Source organism: Prunus dulcis, chromosome 2 (genome assembly GCF_902201215.1).
Source record: "Prunus dulcis chromosome 2, ALMONDv2, whole genome shotgun sequence".
Classification (NCBI taxonomy): Eukaryota; Viridiplantae; Streptophyta; class Magnoliopsida; order Rosales; family Rosaceae; genus Prunus; species Prunus dulcis.
Window position 1 is genome coordinate 9,060,964 of NC_047651.1, and position 19,337 is coordinate 9,080,300.

General features: G+C 36.4%; 1 protein-coding gene and 1 long non-coding RNA gene across 4 annotated transcripts; both read left to right on the forward strand.

The window, feature by feature from the left end:
* The first annotated feature begins 405 nt into the window (after positions 1-405).
* On the forward strand, positions 406-2,813 carry LOC117617231. 3 transcript variants are annotated; one of them, XR_004584314.1, is made up of 4 exons: positions 406-610; positions 743-874; positions 2,155-2,403; positions 2,588-2,813. It is a non-coding gene; the product is annotated as an uncharacterized LOC117617231 (long non-coding RNA). The 3 variants fall into 3 exon arrangements; XR_004584313.1 differs by having other exon boundaries at positions 406-565; XR_004584312.1 differs by having other exon boundaries at positions 406-874.
* Positions 2,814-7,662: 4,849 nt separating this feature from the next.
* Positions 7,663-10,512, forward strand: LOC117618061 (receptor-like protein EIX2). Its single transcript, XM_034347691.1, has one exon. The coding sequence runs from the start codon at positions 7,663-7,665 to the stop codon at positions 10,510-10,512; it is 2,850 nt and encodes a 949-aa protein (XP_034203582.1).
* The last annotated feature ends 8,825 nt before the right edge of the window (positions 10,513-19,337 follow it).

A 19,337-nucleotide genomic window follows, 5' to 3' on the forward strand; every position in this document is an offset into this window, starting at 1 on the left:
TACAGGCCCTTCAGCATGTCCCCTACCGAACCCTATACATCTTGATGCTTTTGCCCTAGGACACGTGTCATGCCCACGACCAGCTCCTACAGTCCCACATCGGAAATATGAACATAATGCACGCCTTCCAAGGCCTATATAAGGAGACCCCTATTCCCAAAAGAGGGGGACATAACTATCAACGGTACGCTATCGCTTGATCTGTAATCTGATATTTACTAAATCCGTACTTACTTAAGCATCGGAGAACCTTCGGCCGGTACCGCACCGGTACCCCAAGGTTTTACCGAAAGTATCCTTTTTGCAGGAACTCGATCTTCCGAAGACTAACTCCCTTCCGAAGACATAATATCACTAAGTTGGGCGAACCACGTGTCAAACCACTTTTTCGCATCAACAATATTGATAGGGATGGGGAGCTGGGAGGAGAGTGGGACGGAGAGAGAGAGTGGGGAACGAAGAGAGGGAGAGTGCTCTGGTGGGGAAGATGCAGGTGCGCCGCTATCACGAACACATTCAGACCACGAGCTGACGCAAGTTGAAATCATGCTTCTCTGTTTTTCTAGTTCTGTAGTCGCCGCTAATCATGCTGCTTTGATTTTCCATTGATGTTTGCTTTGTTACTCTCAAAAAGTTTCCTTCCTTTATTTTTTATTTATTTCGATAATGAAATTTGAAATTTGAATTGTGTGTTGCTTTGTTACTCTGAATAAATCTTCCTTCTTTTTCTTTTTTCTTACAGGAATTGGGTTTTGGTGTTTCACCGACGAGCTGACGCCAGAGAGAGAGGGATGGGGTTGGTGTGGGTGCGAGTGGGGGGCTGAACAAAGGGTGCTGGGTTTGTTGGGCTGAGGAGGGGCTGGGATTTTTTAAGGTATTTTTTTAAATTTGATTTAATTTTATCATTTTATATAAATTGTTTAGGAACTGATTAGTTAGTGGGTGGGTCCCGATTGCCCATATTGAGAATGACCCCAAACGTTTTTTGATGTTAGCTCATTTCTAAATTTGTAGAGTGAGGGAGTGACCACAATTAGGGGTGGGCACTCAAACCAACAAACCGGAAATCCGAGCTGAACCACACCGAACCAAACCGGAAAAAAATAGAGTTGACCGAAAAGTCAAAAACCGAACCGGACCGGTTTGGACCGATTTCGGATCCGGTTCCATGTCTTCAAAAACCGAACCGGGCCGAATCGAACCGGTGAAACTAAAAAAATATATATTTTCAATATATATTTATATTTAATGCTATATTTTTAATTTCACTAAAAAAAACCTAATATTTATCCAAGTTCAATGTCAAAATATCTCTCTTTTCTCACTTTAATATTTATTTTTTTATATGAAATTGAATAATTTGTTAATTTTCAAGTAAAAAAATAATATTTCTGTTGAGAATTGTATTACAAAACAATTTAAAAAAATAATTTTTATAATCCGGTTCAAAACCGAACTAGAACCGAAACCGGTTGAAACCAAACCAAACAGTTTTTGAATTTTTTTAATTAAAACCGAACCGAACCAAACCGCATGAATAGTACCGGATCGGTTCTAATTTGAGGCAAAAACCGGTCCAAACCGAACCGTGCCCACCCCTAACAACAATTTTGATATATTGGTGTCTATTTTTATTGGAGCTGATTTTGTTTGCCTAACCTTACCAACACTCAGGGTAGATTCCTAGTAAATAATATTGCAACTCTTGCGCTATTAGAAATTGTGTGTATAGTTTTGAGAAATAGTACTAGAGAAACTAACTTTTAAAATATATCAACTGTGTGGCAGTGTTTTAATTTTAGAACTTATTTATTCATAACAAATAAGATATTGTCATATATTAGTTGACACTTAAAAGTTGGTGTATCTCTATACTACTGTGGAAAACAACACACAAAATAAGAGGAAGACAAAAGAAAACTAATATTACACAAAATGGGTCATGTAATTTTAATATAAAATTGCTACAAACTCTTGTCAACCCTGGAAAGTTCAGTCCAAGTGGACGAGACATGCTCTCTCTTATTAAAAAGTCAGTATAGTATGAATACCTATTTCATACGATATAGGTTTTTATTTTTTATTTTTTAAAATTTAAAAATTTATTGAAAGGGTTTTTAATTATTTGTATTGGCACTATTAATTTTGCCACAGAATTCTCAGAGGTTTAATAATTTGCTTTTACAAATACCATGATCGTTTTGGGAAATCTCTCTTTCTGGAGGCAGATTCCAGAGCCGTTTAAGGGAAATTCGTAGTCGAGCTACCGATGTTCATGATAAGGAAAAGGGAATCAAGATTACTGAGAAGGATTGGGAAAAGTTGAATGTACAATTGCTTCATACAACAATTTTCCTACTGCTGCTGGATTGGCTTCCTCAGCAGCTGGTTTTGCATGTCTTGGTAACGGATAATACCCTATTTTGGATCATATTATTGTTAATTTGTTATATGATTAGTGCCTTAACTTTGAGAACTCATGACTGTGTTAATAATGTTACTTGGGTACTGGATTAATCATTCTTTGCCAATAGATAGTAGTTAAGCAATGAGCATATCATAGCTAAGCCTCTGTTTCTACTTGCAGTTTTTGCCCTCGCAAAGTTAATGAATGCGAATGAAGATCACAGCCAGCTTTCTGCTCCTGTAATCAATCTGAGATTTTAATAAGCCATCGCAATCTGACTAAGTTTTACAGAATACTTAACACAATAGTAAGTGCTGATATCGACCCTGAAGAACGTCTCCTTGACAGTAGCTTAATTGATTTTGACAGAGCAAGCCTCCTTTATGCCATTGGGAATAATAATGTGTCCAGACGACTACTATGAAACTCATTCCCTGCCTTTTGGGTCGTTGATCACTAGGTTTGCCATGGCGTCTAAGGTGCGAATTGATCCTAGGGATCAGCTTAAATAACTTATGCCACCTATCAACTAGATGATGTTTCATAATGATGAGACAGATGAAACAAGTGAAGAATCTGTTGTTGGATTTACTCCTCCTCCTGCACCTGCTTCGGAGCCAAGTCCTCCACAGCTTAATCAGCCTCCTCTGTCCCAGACGAAAAGCTTTGAGAAGTTTTCTATAAAGCTGAGAAAGCGCATGGCCCGACTTGCCAATGAGGTCGTTAAGCTCACCGGTTGCGTACATTGGGCTTGCTTTAATGTTGAGCTTGCTTTAGTTTATATGTGTTTTTGTCCTTTTCAGCTTTGTTAACCCTGTCTTCAACTTTCATTTCTAATCCATTAATTATCTATGAGTTGTTAGGTTTTTGTTTCCATTTGTTTATTCAGTTGTTCTTCTTTTATACCCTCTCATTGGTTTCTGCTCCTCTGTCTTATGATTTTCCACTTCCACTTATCACTCCCTTGTCATACGCACTTGCAGTACAAGATAAATAGAATCTGAAGTTTGCCTTGTTCTGGATGATAAATAGAATTCTATTTAGTTATATATTTTCAAAGATACAAGTTAAATAAAGACGATGTAGCGAGCACCATAAGCTTCAAAAGAATTTTCCTAGTTCTAGGCTTAAGTATATTTTTTATCTAAAGGACCTCTGAGTTGACTGCAGGAACTGATTCAGCCTAATACTGTAAAAGAATTGTCCCTTGAATATCTTTTTATGTACAGCTGGTAAGAAAATTTTTGGGTTTTTACTGGTGGAAGGAAAGTAATAAACTTGAAGTTAGCAACTAGCACCGAATGCTTCTGTGGTTAGTGATTTCGTATTAAAGAGAAGCTCTGTTTCTGATCATATATGTAAGATTGATTTTGATTGCATTAATTAGTAAAAAAGATAAGCTCTGTTTCAGATCATATATGTATTCTTTTAGTCAACTAATGAGTGTGACTGGAACAGTTTTGAGTGATGAATTTTCCTATTTTCACTAGGGAGCTGCCTTTGAATTTGATATTTTCAGGAGTGATTCGATGCTTTTCTCTCTTTCGAAAACTTAACAAAATTAAATATTCACAATATTCCCCATCTTCTGTATAATAAAAATGAAACTGCTTCTACATGTGATTATGAACTCCAACACATCTTGTGTCCGTGTGGTTGTAATAGTCAGCAGTTAATGCACTTCTTTGCTGCTTTAGTGGATGTTTTTTATGCTTTACTTTCTCTCTGTTATTGTGCTGAAGAAAATATGGAGGTTAAACAAGAAAATGATGAGAATTTTATTCCCAACTCACATACTTCGACACATCTATCAACTTCAATTTCTGGCTTGCATCCAAATAAGTGAAAAAAGATCCATTGGCACAAGCAATTGGTGAGGCGGCAGACTCACAAAAGGATTTTCGGCAAGTCAAATGAACCGCAACTCAGAGGAGAGGATGCACTTGCAGTGGTCTCAAAGATACCGAACCTCAGTAGATTGCAAGTTTTGAAGGCCGTACACATGTTATTGAATACTAATCCAGAAGAGGTCTTTCTACTCAAATATCTTCCTGATGATGAGAAGACAGTGGATAATACTGCTTATTAGTAAATCCTGGGCCAATTATTTCTCAGGGGTTTAAACTTTTGCATAGAGAGTCACTTATCAGCATTTACTCTCTCTCTCTCTCTCTCTCTCTATCTCTCTCATTGATCCAGTATTCTTTTATGCCCTTTTACACACTGAGCTTCTTGACATGTTATGGGCTTTTAATCATGCTTCAAAGACATACTTTAAATCCGTTTATATATCTTCTTTATCTATTTATTTCTCTTGTTTGAGAGGAGGTATTATTTCTCTTGTTCATTATACTAATGTAATTTACATGGAAAGGGGTTTGAACTTCGGTGTAAGGGGTAAGCTCACCGTCTTATCCAATTAGTCTAACCCACATTTGCAGATGTATACAAATACAATGATATAGTCCAAACTATTCTAAATCTAAACTACTATATTACTTTCCTTTTATAGTCAATATATATGACTTTTGCCCTTCAAACTAATTATGTCTTGCGTACAACCCATTATTTTATTTTATTTATAAATAAAACCCAATGATTGGATCCGACTCATCAGTTTACCTAATTAAACTTAAAAATCTGATTTATTGTACTTTTTTTAGATTAAAAATAATAATTATGGATAATTAATGTACCTATACAATCTCGGCAAATTCTTATACCTACAAAATATAGGTAAATTGGTACCCTTTTTTAATTTTATAAATAACATGCCTATTTTTTCATAACTAATGTACCTGTTTATTTTATAGAACTAATTCAATAGCAACGTTTTTTTTTTAATATAGAAATAATGTACCTATTTTCTTATAATTAATGTACCTTTTTTTCTTTAAAAATATTTACGAATTCAGAATCTCGACCCTATTCTGACTGAGAATTGCTCCTCAATCAATCAAATGCATCTCACCACCCAAGCTCTCTTTCTTCACTGGGACCGTGTTTTGTTCTTTAGTTTTTTTTTTTTTTCTTTTCATTTTAGTTGTTGTTTAATATTTAAACTTGTGTTTTTTTAATAACCATTATATTATCATTTATATCCAAGGGTGGATGACCACAAATTCCTTGGACCACAGCAGTCCAGAAGAACGGGGCCGAATAATTCATATACTAATCATTTAACGAGCAACAAAACAAATCAAATCAAAGAATTCGAATGCAAAATGAAGGAAGCTGCTCCGAAACTCTATGATCAGATATCCAACACTAAATCTACTTAAGTGTTTCGTGATCATCACTATAATAAGAGAAACTTTTGTGTAATTGTAAGACCCCATGTTTAACCTAAATTATAGGGGAATTTCAAAATAGACTTGGTCAATAACCAAACTCTCATATTATAGTTGTTGAATAAACACCCATTATTCATTTATTAGTATCAATAAATATATAGGTATTATATTAATATTAGGTTGAGTAGAGATATTTCCACATGTTTCACTTAAGTCAAGTTCACATTTGCAAGAAGATATTTGTAACTTGTGCCCAGGGGATGGGATGCAAAGCCATTGATTGAGTGGACACGGGAAGGCACCTTACCAAGTCAAGTCAAGTCAATACCTGCAAGTCAGTTGGAGCACTCGTTGAAGGGCAAATCACCATATCAAGTCACAAGTCTTCATTTATCTTTTTCCACATAGTGACATGAATTAAAGTGGTGAGTCTCTCTTCCTTTTGTTCACCAGTGTCCTTCGTATTCACTTTTCAGTCTTTCATTTGAAAACACTACAATAGCACACTTTCCAAAGAGATTCCCAAGCAGCTTATTGGCCTTTCAAGTTCGGGGAAACTACCAAGTGGAAAAATAATTTTCCGGAGCCTTGTCTCTACGACAAGTTGTCTTTTTGTGTGAGTCAGTCATCATGAGTTTGCATACAAAGACTTCAAAGTCTGCTTGATGATAGCCGTCCACAGCAAGCTCCCAACGTTATAAATTACTAAAATGGACAAATGCTCAATAAAATTTAATTAGGATAATTAGTTGATTCAAGGAATATCTCTTTTTCACGTGTCATTTTTTATTGACCAGAGAAATATGTGTATCCACAGATTCTGCATTGATTGTCTTAGTAATTTCCTTTGCATCTAAAAAAAATTTATTTAACCCTAAAAAAAAATATTACTCCATCTTGAAATGTTTCCCCTTAAACTTGTTTGCCACACTAATCACAAGGTATACTAGTAAATTTTTCAAACCACCTAGGATAATTTTTTGGGAGATTCACTATTATACCAAATATAAGAGCTCAAATAAAAAGAAAAAAACCCTATATAAAATGGGCTTTAGAACACACCCAAAATCCATTTACAACATAACAAAAAGGCTTTTAACTTCTTTTAAAGTACAAAACTGTCATTGATTTCTTAAAACAAATTCAACCCAAAAACCTCATAAAAAAGCCTAAAACACTCAATAGGGTATCAAAGTAATTTAATAATCAAAATTAAATTAAATAGATCCGACTGTCATTTTTTGAGTTTATTTACAAAAATTAACTGGTGTGGATTTTATTTATAATTTTAGTGCTAAGAATAGGTAAATATTTATAATTTTTTCAAGTATTATTGTAGAGATAGCAATATAATGCTATTCCCATTACAAAAAATGTTTTTGCTTTTGAATGATACATTCATATGTATTTGAAATTGAACCTACATATACAGGGTGGTTGTCCACATGACATGGTATGAGAGCATCATTGAGCTATGTCACTATTCAGCAAAACAGTATGTTGTGTCACCGAGCATACACAATTCTTTTTATATTGAAAAATTAACCAAAATTTAAGAAATAGTATTTTTATTTTATTGAAATTAAAAAATAGTAGTATGAACACTACATCTATCATCCTCCTTTTTCCAACAAAAGAAATCTTAGTAGATCTTTCTCTGCAAACTCTTCATCATTTCTAACTAGTCTAATCGGACAGTCAAAACCTACTTGACGTGTGGGTTACATATGGCTGTGGAGACTTAAAAGTCTTTGAAAATTCTGCATCAATGCGCCATGAATTAAACCTAATGTGTACGTTGTATAACTTTAATTATACGCTGTATGAATTGTTTTAGCTAAACCGTGTTTTTCTTTGTAAAAGCTTTCTTGCTTTTTTCCTATATATATCTGATGCAAGCTAGCATATATCAATATACACTTGCAGTGTTTTTGCATGTGCATGTGCTTTTGATCAATTAACATGAAGGGCGACGGAAGGTGCTTGAAACTCTTTCTTGCATTATCGATCCTTTTCCTACAAAACGCAAAAGGAGGAGAAATTGGCCACAGCCACAGCCACAACCACAGCCACAGCCACAGCCACAACCACAGCCTCAGAGATGCTAAAGTGACAGTGAGGTGCATAGAGAGGGAAAGGCAAGCACTACTTGCATTCAAACGTGGCCTCGTGGATGAGTTCAATGATCTCTCAACTTGGGGTTCAGAAGCCGAAAAACAAGATTGTTGCAGATGGGAAGGAGTTTATTGTAGCAACCAAACTGGCCATGTGATTCAACTTCATCTTCCTTATCTTGTCCAAGGTAAGATGATTAGTCCTAAACTGATTGAGTTGCAGCATTTACAATATTTGCACCTTGAATCCATTGATTTCAATGAGAGCCAAATTCCAAATTTCGTTGGTTCTCTAACCAATCTAAGAAACCTCACTCTCAGTGCCTGTAATTTGGTTGGTCAAATTCCCAGTTCGTTTGGAAACCTCACGCAATTGCAATATCTCGACCTCGCCAATAATCCGCTTCAAGCAGAAAATCTCAATTGGCTCCCTGCTCTTTCTTCTTTAACGTATTTGGACCTAAGCGGAGCCAATCTCAGTACTGTTTTCGATTGGCCAGAAGCAGTACTTAATAAGCTCCCTAAACTAGTAGAGTTGACCTTGGTGAACTGTAGTCTTCCTCCTCCTCCTCCTCCTCCTACTCTTTACAAAACAAATTCTTCTACATCTCTTGCGTATGTTTCTCTCCCTGACAACCATCTCACTTCTTCAATATTTCTTTGGTTGTCCAACTACAGTACAAGCCTTGTTGCTCTTGGCCTCTCCAACAATAATCTATCTGGTTTCATTCCCAATTTCATTGGAAACATGAGCTCTCTTATGGATCTGGATCTCTCTGATAACTGGATTGAAGGAGCGAATCCAAATTCGTTTGCAAGGCTGTGTAATTTGCAAAAATTGCAGCTTCAAAGAAATTATCTGAGTGGACAATTATCTCAACTATTGCCTAGATGTGCTCAAAACTCATTAGAGGAATTATACCTCTCTGAGAATGTTCTTGCGGGGTCATTAAACAATCTTACAAGCTTCTCATCTTTGAAAGCCTTGTATCTTGATGCCAATCAATTAAGCGGAAAAATACCTGAAAGTATTGGGCAAATGTCCCAACTGTATGAGATTGATTTCAGCATGAACTCTTTGGAAGGGGTGGTTTCAGAAACTCATTTCTCAAAGCTCTCCAAATTAAAATATTTGGATTTATCCTTTAACTCATTGGATTTAAATTTCCATTCTGATTGGGTTCCTCCCTTCCAGTTGAGTGACATAAATTTGGGGTCCTGCAAGGTCGGTCCTCTTTTCCCAAAATGGCTTCAAACTCAAATTTATTCTTCCCAGCTTGATATTTCGAATGCTGGAATTTCTGATGTCCTTCCAAGTTGGTTTTGGAGAAATTTTCGTCGCGCATTTATTAATCTCTCACATAACCTAATCAGAGGAATATTTCCAAATTTAGAGAAGTTTATAGAACTAGCGTCAGATCCAAATTATTCCTTAAGTCGAGCAGAAGCCACACAGCTGGATTTCTCTACTAATAACATTTCAGGGCCGCTTTCTTTCCTATGTGACTGTACAGAGATGATTTTAACATATGTTAATCTTTCAAGCAACAGTTTTTCTGGAGAAATTCCAGATTGCTGGAGCAATTTGGATACTCTAGTCATGCTTGATTTGAGTAAGAACTCTCTTTCCGGAAAAATTCCCATGACAATAGGCTCTTTATTGCAAATGCAAACTTTGAAATTAAGAAGCAACCGATTTGTTGGAGAATTGCCTTCATCGTTGAAGAACTGCGCAAGTTTAGAAGTTATTGATCTGGGATACAATAAATTATCAGGACCAATACCTACATGGTTAGGTGTGAGCTTCAAGAATTTGGTTATCCTGATGCTTTCCACTAATCACTTCAATGGAAGCATGCCCTCACAATTATGCCATCTAAATCACATTCAAATTATGGATTTCTCCATGAACAACATCTCTGGAAGCATACCCAAATGCCTCAACAATTTGACTACTTTGGCTCAAAAAGGAAATTCAATTCTATCCAGCACACATCCTTATTTTAGATCTACACATAGGCCTAATTTTCAAAAAATTTTTAATTATGAGGATGATGCAAGCTTCATATGGAAAGGAATAATGCGGACATACAAAAGCACTTTGGGCCTTGTGAAGAGAATTGATCTCTCAAGCAATAGATTAACAGGGGAGATTCCAAGTGAAATCACTCATCTTGTTGAGTTGGTTTCTTTAAACCTTTCAAGAAACCGGTTAACAGGTCAAATAACTCCAGAGATTGGAAACTTGCAGTTATTGGATTCTCTTGATTTGTCAAGAAACCAGATAGATGGAAGAATTCCGACAAGCCTTGCTCGGATAGATCGTCTTAGTTTCTTGGACCTGTCATATAACAATCTATCTGGGGAAATACCCACAGGCACTCAGCTCCAAAGCTTTAATGCCCTTGATTATGCTGAAAATCCTCTATTATGTGGACCTCCACTTAAAAAGATGTGTGCTAATCAAAATGAGCCAACTGACTTAAGCAATGAAGAGGATAAGGATGAGTTTATAACACTGGGATTTTACATTAGTATGGGGATTGGGTTTGTTGCTGGATTTTGGGGAGTTTGCGGCACTTTGATATTCAACAGGTCATGGAGATACGCATACTTCAAGTTCTTGAATAATTTAAATGATTGGCTTTATGTGAGGATAGCTTTGATCAAGCGGCAACTGAAGTTAGCATATGCTTAATAGATAAGCTCGCGACGGTACTCTCTCTCTCATCATTAATTTCATTTTATAATTATTTTCTTATTGCATTTTTTCCTTTCTCCAAACTGACGGGTATTAATTTGTTTACTTTGATACTTAGCTGCAGCATCTAAATTAGGAGAAAAGTAGCTGTAGCTGAATACCTCCTTCCAGTTGTTGAAGATTGCTAGTACACGCATGCGCATGCACATGCATCTGGAGAAGAGTTTACGAGTTAATTTGGAGTGCTTAATAGGAATAAATATGAGTTAAATTAGTGTTAATTACTTGTCATAACAATTAATTCGGAGTTCTCTAATTAATTAATTATTATTATTATTATTATTATTATTATTTGTTTGTTGAGAGAAATAAACAAATCCATTTTAATCCAAGCTCACTCCGATTAATGTATTAATTCCAGCTACAGTGTTATTTTAATTAACTAAGTTAAAGCCAAAGCAGACTTGATTTCAAGTTACAATGTGTGGCTCTGTTTTGGTCATTCTTTCCTTTCATAATTCAATATCCTGTTCTGGGCACATGGTAGAAGATGCCTTTTCGTAAACAGACTTTTTGTATTTGGTCAGGCTTGCAATGCTCTGTTTTGTGGATTTTAAGATTGTATTAGCTTACTTGTGAGCTGCAAAATGCCTTGTACCAAAATTTATGTATAAAATGTGTGCTAAATGAGTGTGGAGTACAAGATTGAAGGTCTTCCTGGAAAAGCAATCACAAGCATTTTCTCTCTTTTCAATTTGTAGAAATGTTCAAGTTCTTGCCCATTGCTCGCAGATATATAGTATTGTGTAGCATAAAGGCTCCAACATCTGCAATTCCATCAAGGCCTGCAGGCCAATCACTGCTGTCTCTTGGATATTACAAACATTTGTAGAGCCATAATGAAAACTTGGTAGGCAAACCCAAATACTCGCATTGACCATTTGCTTAAACTTGATAGGCTAGCAAGGGGCTTGTAGCTCAAGCGGTTAAGAGCATCTATCCCTACACTCGAGGTCCTAGATGTGATTACCTCGTCCCAATATCGCTTGTAACCAAAAACAAACAAAAAACTTGATAGGCCAGACCCAGATGAACCTGGTTTTCATAAACTTGTTGGTCAGCTTGACAGTGGCTTATTAGAAGTCCAAATTGGTTGAGAAAGTAACGTCCACCAATTTTAGCGGATACCCTTTTGAACAGAGCACTTAATTGTTAATGACTAGGGCCCCAAGGGTATGTTCTAGGTATGTTACCTTAGGCCTAAAATAACCCTTTTGTTGTGATGATCTTTAAATGGTGACCAAGAACGTACAAAATTTTGTTCATTAAACCATATTGTAGAGGCCATCGAAAGTTTGCCTGCACCTCCAGAAATCAAGGATCCATCCAAGAGGCACAGAGGAGATGTTAGTTACTTTATTTGCACAAGACCTGGGAGAGGTCCAGTTGTGCTGTCAGATGAAAGTCAATTTCTTCTCAACCCTGAAACTGGGTTGAAGAAGTAAGTTCAGAAGCATTATCTTTCTTTCACGGTGTTCTGTCCCTTCTCAGGGCAATTCAAATGGCTGTATGAGCCAGAAGTAATTCGTTTCGGATGATCCTTTTAGGCTGAACCCAAGAAATGCCTTAAAATGATTATCTGAGTTCATCGCAGTTGGACAGTTTCTGTTGCTTGTTTCATGTATCTGTAACTTGCTTTTTGCTGTTTTAATCCAATTATGGTCTTTGTACTCATTGTCTTTGACACATTAATGAATAAACTGTCTATTGTACATCTGAAAGTGTGGCATTTGTGATAATTGTTAGCAATTCATTCCAGTTCTCTACATGCCCTTCCTCCTAAATGTCAATATGCAATATTGAACTTTGGGTTAAAGTAGCTTGAATTCCACCAACGTCATGACATTGTATGACCTTTGTACTGATGGAGCCCGGAAGCAAATGATTGACAAACGTCTAGATCCAAGAACAATCAAATGAGAACGACAAACATCTAGATCCAACTTCCAAGAACAAGCAAATGATTGACAAACATCTAGATCTATTTAATAATGCAGTCCCGCTCACCTAAGGTCTTAAAAATAAGGTCCTGTGGGGTCCTCTTTAAAAACGGTCCTTAGATTAATCTAACGGCACATATCATTAATAAGATTAACCCACACTCATACTCCTTGTTTTATTCGAACACCCCTTTTAATTTGAAAAAAAAAAAAAGGAAAAAAAAAAAAAAAAAAAGAGGAGTACACGCACGTTCAAACGCTTGTCTTCAGCTTATCGTGATCTTTTGGCAGCATCGCCTGCAACTTCTCTAACTCTCTTTCTCAATCTCGTCAAGCATTTGAACATAATGGCCAAATTTCACTGTAAATTAATTACGTGCCACAGCATGTCATGATGAAATAAACAGCAGTGATTGGTGTAGTAAACCCTTTTAATGGTTCCATATATCAGTCTGGTCTTTCATAATCTTTTCTATGATGATAGAATGCAGCAGGTTTCAATATTTTCTGCATGATACATTAACATCTTCATTTTCAATGTGATAATGTTATGTTCATTGCTTTAAAATGTGGCCAGAGGTTAACATTTTTGCATGTTCTCCGCAGATATATGGGTACAATAGTCGGTATTAGTGATTTAGATCCACTGAGATGGCCTGGTTCAAAGTGGAGGAATCTTTAGGTGGCTTAAGCTACTCTGAGCTTTTACCAATTGATCTTGATTATAATGAAGGGTCTTTCTGTTTGCCTTGAATGTTCAACGGTTGATTCTTCTACATTCACTTCATTAACAGGTAGAGTGGGATGAGCCGGGGTGTTGTTATAAACAGAACAGGGTTAGTTCATGGGAAATTGAGACTCACTGAAAATCTTTTCATATTTCCTTCTCTGACTTCGAGTCTTAAACGACCATTACACTCTGTATTCTTGGGTAAGTTTTTTATTCTGTTTTCAAGCAGGGAAGTCTGTTAGATGTCTTTTTAATGACTTTTTTGTGCTACTAGGAGCAGAAACTGAGTGGGGAAATTTGATTGAAAGACCATACATTCGGGTTCCTGAGATTGGAAATGGGAACTCTTTTCCTTACTCGATTTCAAATCTATGTTTGGAACAGCTAGTTAATATGCTACTGAAACCTCAACTTGTTAATCATGCTGGAATTTAGCTGCTCTACAACAGCAATCGGCTGCTAATGGAGATTTAATAGCATATACGAAGACCGTGCAGGCCAAACTCAACCAAAAGAATCCTGGTGTCTTTTCAGAAGGTATATCTCTACCGAATCAAAACCCTCCCCAGTCTTCAATGGATCAATCCGCTGCAATAAACGTGAACACATCTCATGCAATTCTACCAGGAAAGTTGAACAACCTAACAAAGTTTGGAAGTCAAACACCTGTTGGAAATAGTTCTGACAAGACAAAATTAGATACTGATTTTTCCGCGGATTAATTATGCCAGTTGAATTCTAGGACAGGGAATCAAAGATAAATTAGCTGCAGGGTTTGTTAGTCCCTATAACCTTGTGAACCAGCTGACATTTGCCAACCAAAACCAAAGTGCAGCCCGACTACATGGCATAAGGTACCTCCGGTCTCTGAAAGAGGTCATAAAACTAAATGGTTCATTTATCCATACTTTTCCTGGCTTAAAGCCTGAAGCCACAGAATTGAAATTACCAGTACAAAGATATTTGATAACTGAACTGATTCTTCAACTTCTTGGGGGAAAACCCAGATCATGCTAACAAGCTAGGATCAAAGAAGGTCATACATATTTGAATGCTAAAATGCATCAAATATTGAATGCCTTAATACATTCCAGAATACACTGATTCTTTCATTTCCTAACAAGTCATCGTCCAGAGAACAGAACAGCTAATATCTCCTAAAGTAGAAATCAAGAAATAAAGTAGCTTTTAAATTACACAACAGATTCTACTCCTAGGTTGCTTGCAGTAAGGAAAATAAGCAATTGATGATGCCCTTATTGCGACCTTGAAGGAATTTCATGAGGATGTTAAAAAGTAATGAAGCCACACAAATTTTGTGCACTCAATGTCAAAAATTAGCTCAAGTAATTACAAGATATTCACATTGAATCCATACAGAAAAACCATAAGCAGCAGATGATACACACATCAAGCAACTCTCTTACTAAGACGCCAAGAGTCAGGTTCATGGTATCTATCATATAGCGGTTCAATATGTTCTTGACGCTTGCACTTGCTCATCTTGGTGGGATCTGCCACTTTGAAGAACCTGGGTGCCAGTTCCACGAGCCATTTGGGGTCGACCGTCACCTTGCGCATGTACTCCTTTGTGGTCATAACCAGCTCATGGTAGATCACCCAATCTGGTTGTCTCTGGAAGAGGGCGCTGCTTGGGTGTATATAAACTGGTTGGTTCTCCACTAGGGTTCTATAACCCTCCTGTGGGTCCTTTCTAGCACCGTGGAAGAAAAACCCTGCCGTAATTGCCTTCCTGATCTTTGTAAAATTCTTTCCAGCACTGACAACATCTATTTATATCTGAAATTCACAATCTATAGTCAGAATGCAATTTCATCTTCAAATCAGAATACTCAACTTAGAAGTCGTTGATCACTGTTATAAACTAAAGCAAGGGGTGCCAGTAGAGACATTGCATGACAAACTTATGCTAGGTTTTTATACACAAACTTATCCTAGAGCTTACATGATAATGCTTTGTCAATCAATGAAAACTGTTAAAGGCGATGGTAGGATGTGTAATATGCCATCTGAATTTCCATATCAACTTTTAAAACAGTTTGGCAATATTTTGTACAAACAACACTTTACAAAGAAAAACAACTGCGGTATCAAAATGCCTAACATGTCCGCACAAGAGAGCACATTTGAAGAGCATATACTGGCAATTTGGCTATACACAAAAGAGTAGTTATAATTTATAAAGATACTACACTTAACCACTGAAAAAATGGTGGAAAAACGCACTTCTGCTAATAATGCTCTGAAAACAGTGTATGTAGTAACATCAACATGACAACTCGTAATGACCTATTCACTGCTCAGGTACCATATATCTAGATTTTAAAACACAAACTAGGCCTGAACAGCATTTCAGCATTTCCATCAAGTACAGACAGCAAAAGGCATGCCTAATTCACGACTACTGCAAAAATACAACGTACCAAACATGAGCAAACCTAGAACATTAATCTACATCTTTTAAAAGCATTCATGCACATGTGAAACCAGAAAAAAAGATGCATGCAACCGTGAATACACATTAAGATAAATTAGACGAACATACTTGTCCATGATGCTGAGAAGCTGTTTTCTGACATCCTGTGCCCTCCTCAAGGATCGAGATTGAACAAAGTTCTCAAAACACTATGGCCCTGAAAAATTCTTAGCTGTCCATGCCTCATAGACTGCAAGTATAGTCAGATGATCTCCCTCTGGCTGGAAAAACTTGGCTCTCTTCTGATCTGCCTGGGCTTGTTTTTCCCCAGGCCTGTAAAAAATATTACCAGTCTGAATCATTGCAATGATGGTCAAGATGTCATCACTGCATCCAAGGTCCACACTGGCCAGTAGCATCTTGTCCATGATGCTGAGAAGCTGTTTTCTGACATGTAATTTTAGAAAATGGGTGTGTATAGTTTTAGAAAATGGGTCATGTAATTTTAATATAAAATTGCTACAAACTCTTGTCAACCCTGGAAAGTTCAGTCCAAGTGGACAAGACATGCTCTCTCTTATTAAAAATGCTATACATGTACACCATACTTTTGTCCTCAAATGTGGACTCGTTATACAGTATAGACTACTTTATTTATATACTTGGCTAAGAGTTCGATTATTTTCCTCCCCTTCTCTTAAATGGAAATCATCTCTAGTCCTTTTCACCCCTAACAACATATGGAACTGCTGAGTTCATAACTTTTCTATTGTTTATCTTTTAATGCATAAAATTATATCTTGTTTTTTTACTGGGTAATTCAAAACTTGGAAACTCCTTCGACGACTTTACAAAAAAGGATTTAGGTTTTTTTTGCTAAAAAGTCAGTACAGTATGAATACCTATTTGATACGATATAGTTTTTTTTTTTTAATTTAAAAATTTATTGAAAGGATTTTTAATTATTTGTATTGGCACTATTAATTTTGCCACAGAATTCTCAGAGGTTTAATAATTTGCTTTTACAAATACCATGATCGTTTTGGGAAATCTCTCTTTCTGGAGGCAGATTCCAGAGCCGTTTAAGGGAAATTCGTAGTCGAGCTACCGATGTTCATGATAAGGAAAAGGGAATCAAGATTACTGAGAAGGATTGGGAAAAGTTGAATGTACAATTGCTTCATACAACAATTTTCCTACTGCTGCTGGATTGGCTTCCTCAGCAGCTGGTTTTGCATGTCTTGGTAACGGATAATACCCTATTTTGGATCATATTATTGTTAATTTGTTATATGATTAGTGCCTTAACTTTGAGAACTCATGACTGTGTTAATAATGTTACTTGGGTACTGGATTAATCATTCTTTGCCAATAGATAGTAGTTAAGCAATGAGCATATCATAGCTAAGCCTCTGTTTCTACTTGCAGTTTTTGCCCTCGCAAAGTTAATGAATGCGAATGAAGATCACAGCCAGCTTTCTGCTCCTGTAATCAATCTGAGATTTTAATAAGCCATCGCAATCTGACTAAGTTTTACAGAATACTTAACACAATAGTAAGTGCTGATATCGACCCTGAAGAACGTCTCCTTGACAGTAGCTTAATTGATTTTGACAGAGCAAGCCTCCTTTATGCCATTGGGAATAATAATGTGTCCAGACGACTACTATGAAACTCATTCCCTGCCTTTTGGGTCGTTGATCACTAGGTTTGCCATGGCGTCTAAGGTGCGAATTGATCCTAGGGATCAGCTTAAATAACTTATGCCACCTATCAACTAGATGATGTTTCATAATGATGAGACAGATGAAACAAGTGAAGAATCTGTTGTTGGATTTACTCCTCCTCCTGCACCTGCTTCGGAGCCAAGTCCTCCACAGCTTAATCAGCCTCCTCTGTCCCAGACGAAAAGCTTTGAGAAGTTTTCTATAAAGCTGAGAAAGCGCATGGCCCGACTTGCCAATGAGGTCGTTAAGCTCACCGGTTGCGTACATTGGGCTTGCTTTAATGTTGAGCTTGCTTTAGTTTATATGTGTTTTTGTCCTTTTCAGCTTTGTTAACCCTGTCTTCAACTTTCATTTCTAATCCATTAATTATCTATGAGTTGTTAGGTTTTTGTTTCCATTTGTTTATTCAGTTGTTCTTCTTTTATACCCTCTCATTGGTTTCTGCTCCTCTGTCTTATGATTTTCCACTTCCACTTATCACTCCCTTGTCATACGCACTTGCAGTACAAGATAAATAGAATCTGAAGTTTGCCTTGTTCTGGATGATAAATAGAATTCTATTTAGTTATATATTTTCAAAGATACAAGTTAAATAAAGACGATGTAGCGAGCACCATAAGCTTCAAAAGAATTTTCCTAGTTCTAGGCTTAAGTATATTTTTTATCTAAAGGACCTCTGAGTTGACTGCAGGAACTGATTCAGCCTAATACTGTAAAAGAATTGTCCCTTGAATATCTTTTTATGTACAGCTGGTAAGAAAATTTTTGGGTTTTTACTGGTGGAAGGAAAGTAATAAACTTGAAGTTAGCAACTAGCACCGAATGCTTCTGTGGTTAGTGATTTCGTATTAAAGAGAAGCTCTGTTTCTGATCATATATGTAAGATTGATTTTGATTGCATTAATTAGTAAAAAAGATAAGCTCTGTTTCAGATCATATATGTATTCTTTTAGTCAACTAATGAGTGTGACTGGAACAGTTTTGAGTGATGAATTTTCCTATTTTCACTAGGGAGCTGCCTTTGAATTTGATATTTTCAGGAGTGATTCGATGCTTTTCTCTCTTTCGAAAACTTAACAAAATTAAATATTCACAATATTCCCCATCTTCTGTATAATAAAAATGAAACTGCTTCTACATGTGATTATGAACTCCAACACATCTTGTGTCCGTGTGGTTGTAATAGTCAGCAGTTAATGCACTTCTTTGCTGCTTTAGTGGATGTTTTTTATGCTTTACTTTCTCTCTGTTATTGTGCTGAAGAAAATATGGAGGTTAAACAAGAAAATGATGAGAATTTTATTCCCAACTCACATACTTCGACACATCTATCAACTTCAATTTCTGGCTTGCATCCAAATAAGTGAAAAAAGATCCATTGGCACAAGCAATTGGTGAGGCGGCAGACTCACAAAAGGATTTTCGGCAAGTCAAATGAACCGCAACTCAGAGGAGAGGATGCACTTGCAGTGGTCTCAAAGATACCGAACCTCAGTAGATTGCAAGTTTTGAAGGCCGTACACATGTTATTGAATACTAATCCAGAAGAGGTCTTTCTACTCAAATATCTTCCTGATGATGAGAAGACAGTGGATAATACTGCTTATTAGTAAATCCTGGGCCAATTATTTCTCAGGGGTTTAAACTTTTGCATAGAGAGTCACTTATCAGCATTTACTCTCTCTCTCTCTCTCTCTCTCTCTCTCTCTCTCTCTCTCATTGATCCAGTATGAGGAGCGATCTTGCTTTTTATTCTTTTCATATACAATATTATTTATATCCACACACACTGAGCTTCTTGACATGTTATGGGCTTTTAATCATGCTTCAAAGACACACTTTAAATCCATTTATATATCTTCTTTATCTATTTATTTCTCTTGTTTGAGAGGAGGTATTATTTCTCTTGTTCATTATACTAATGTAAT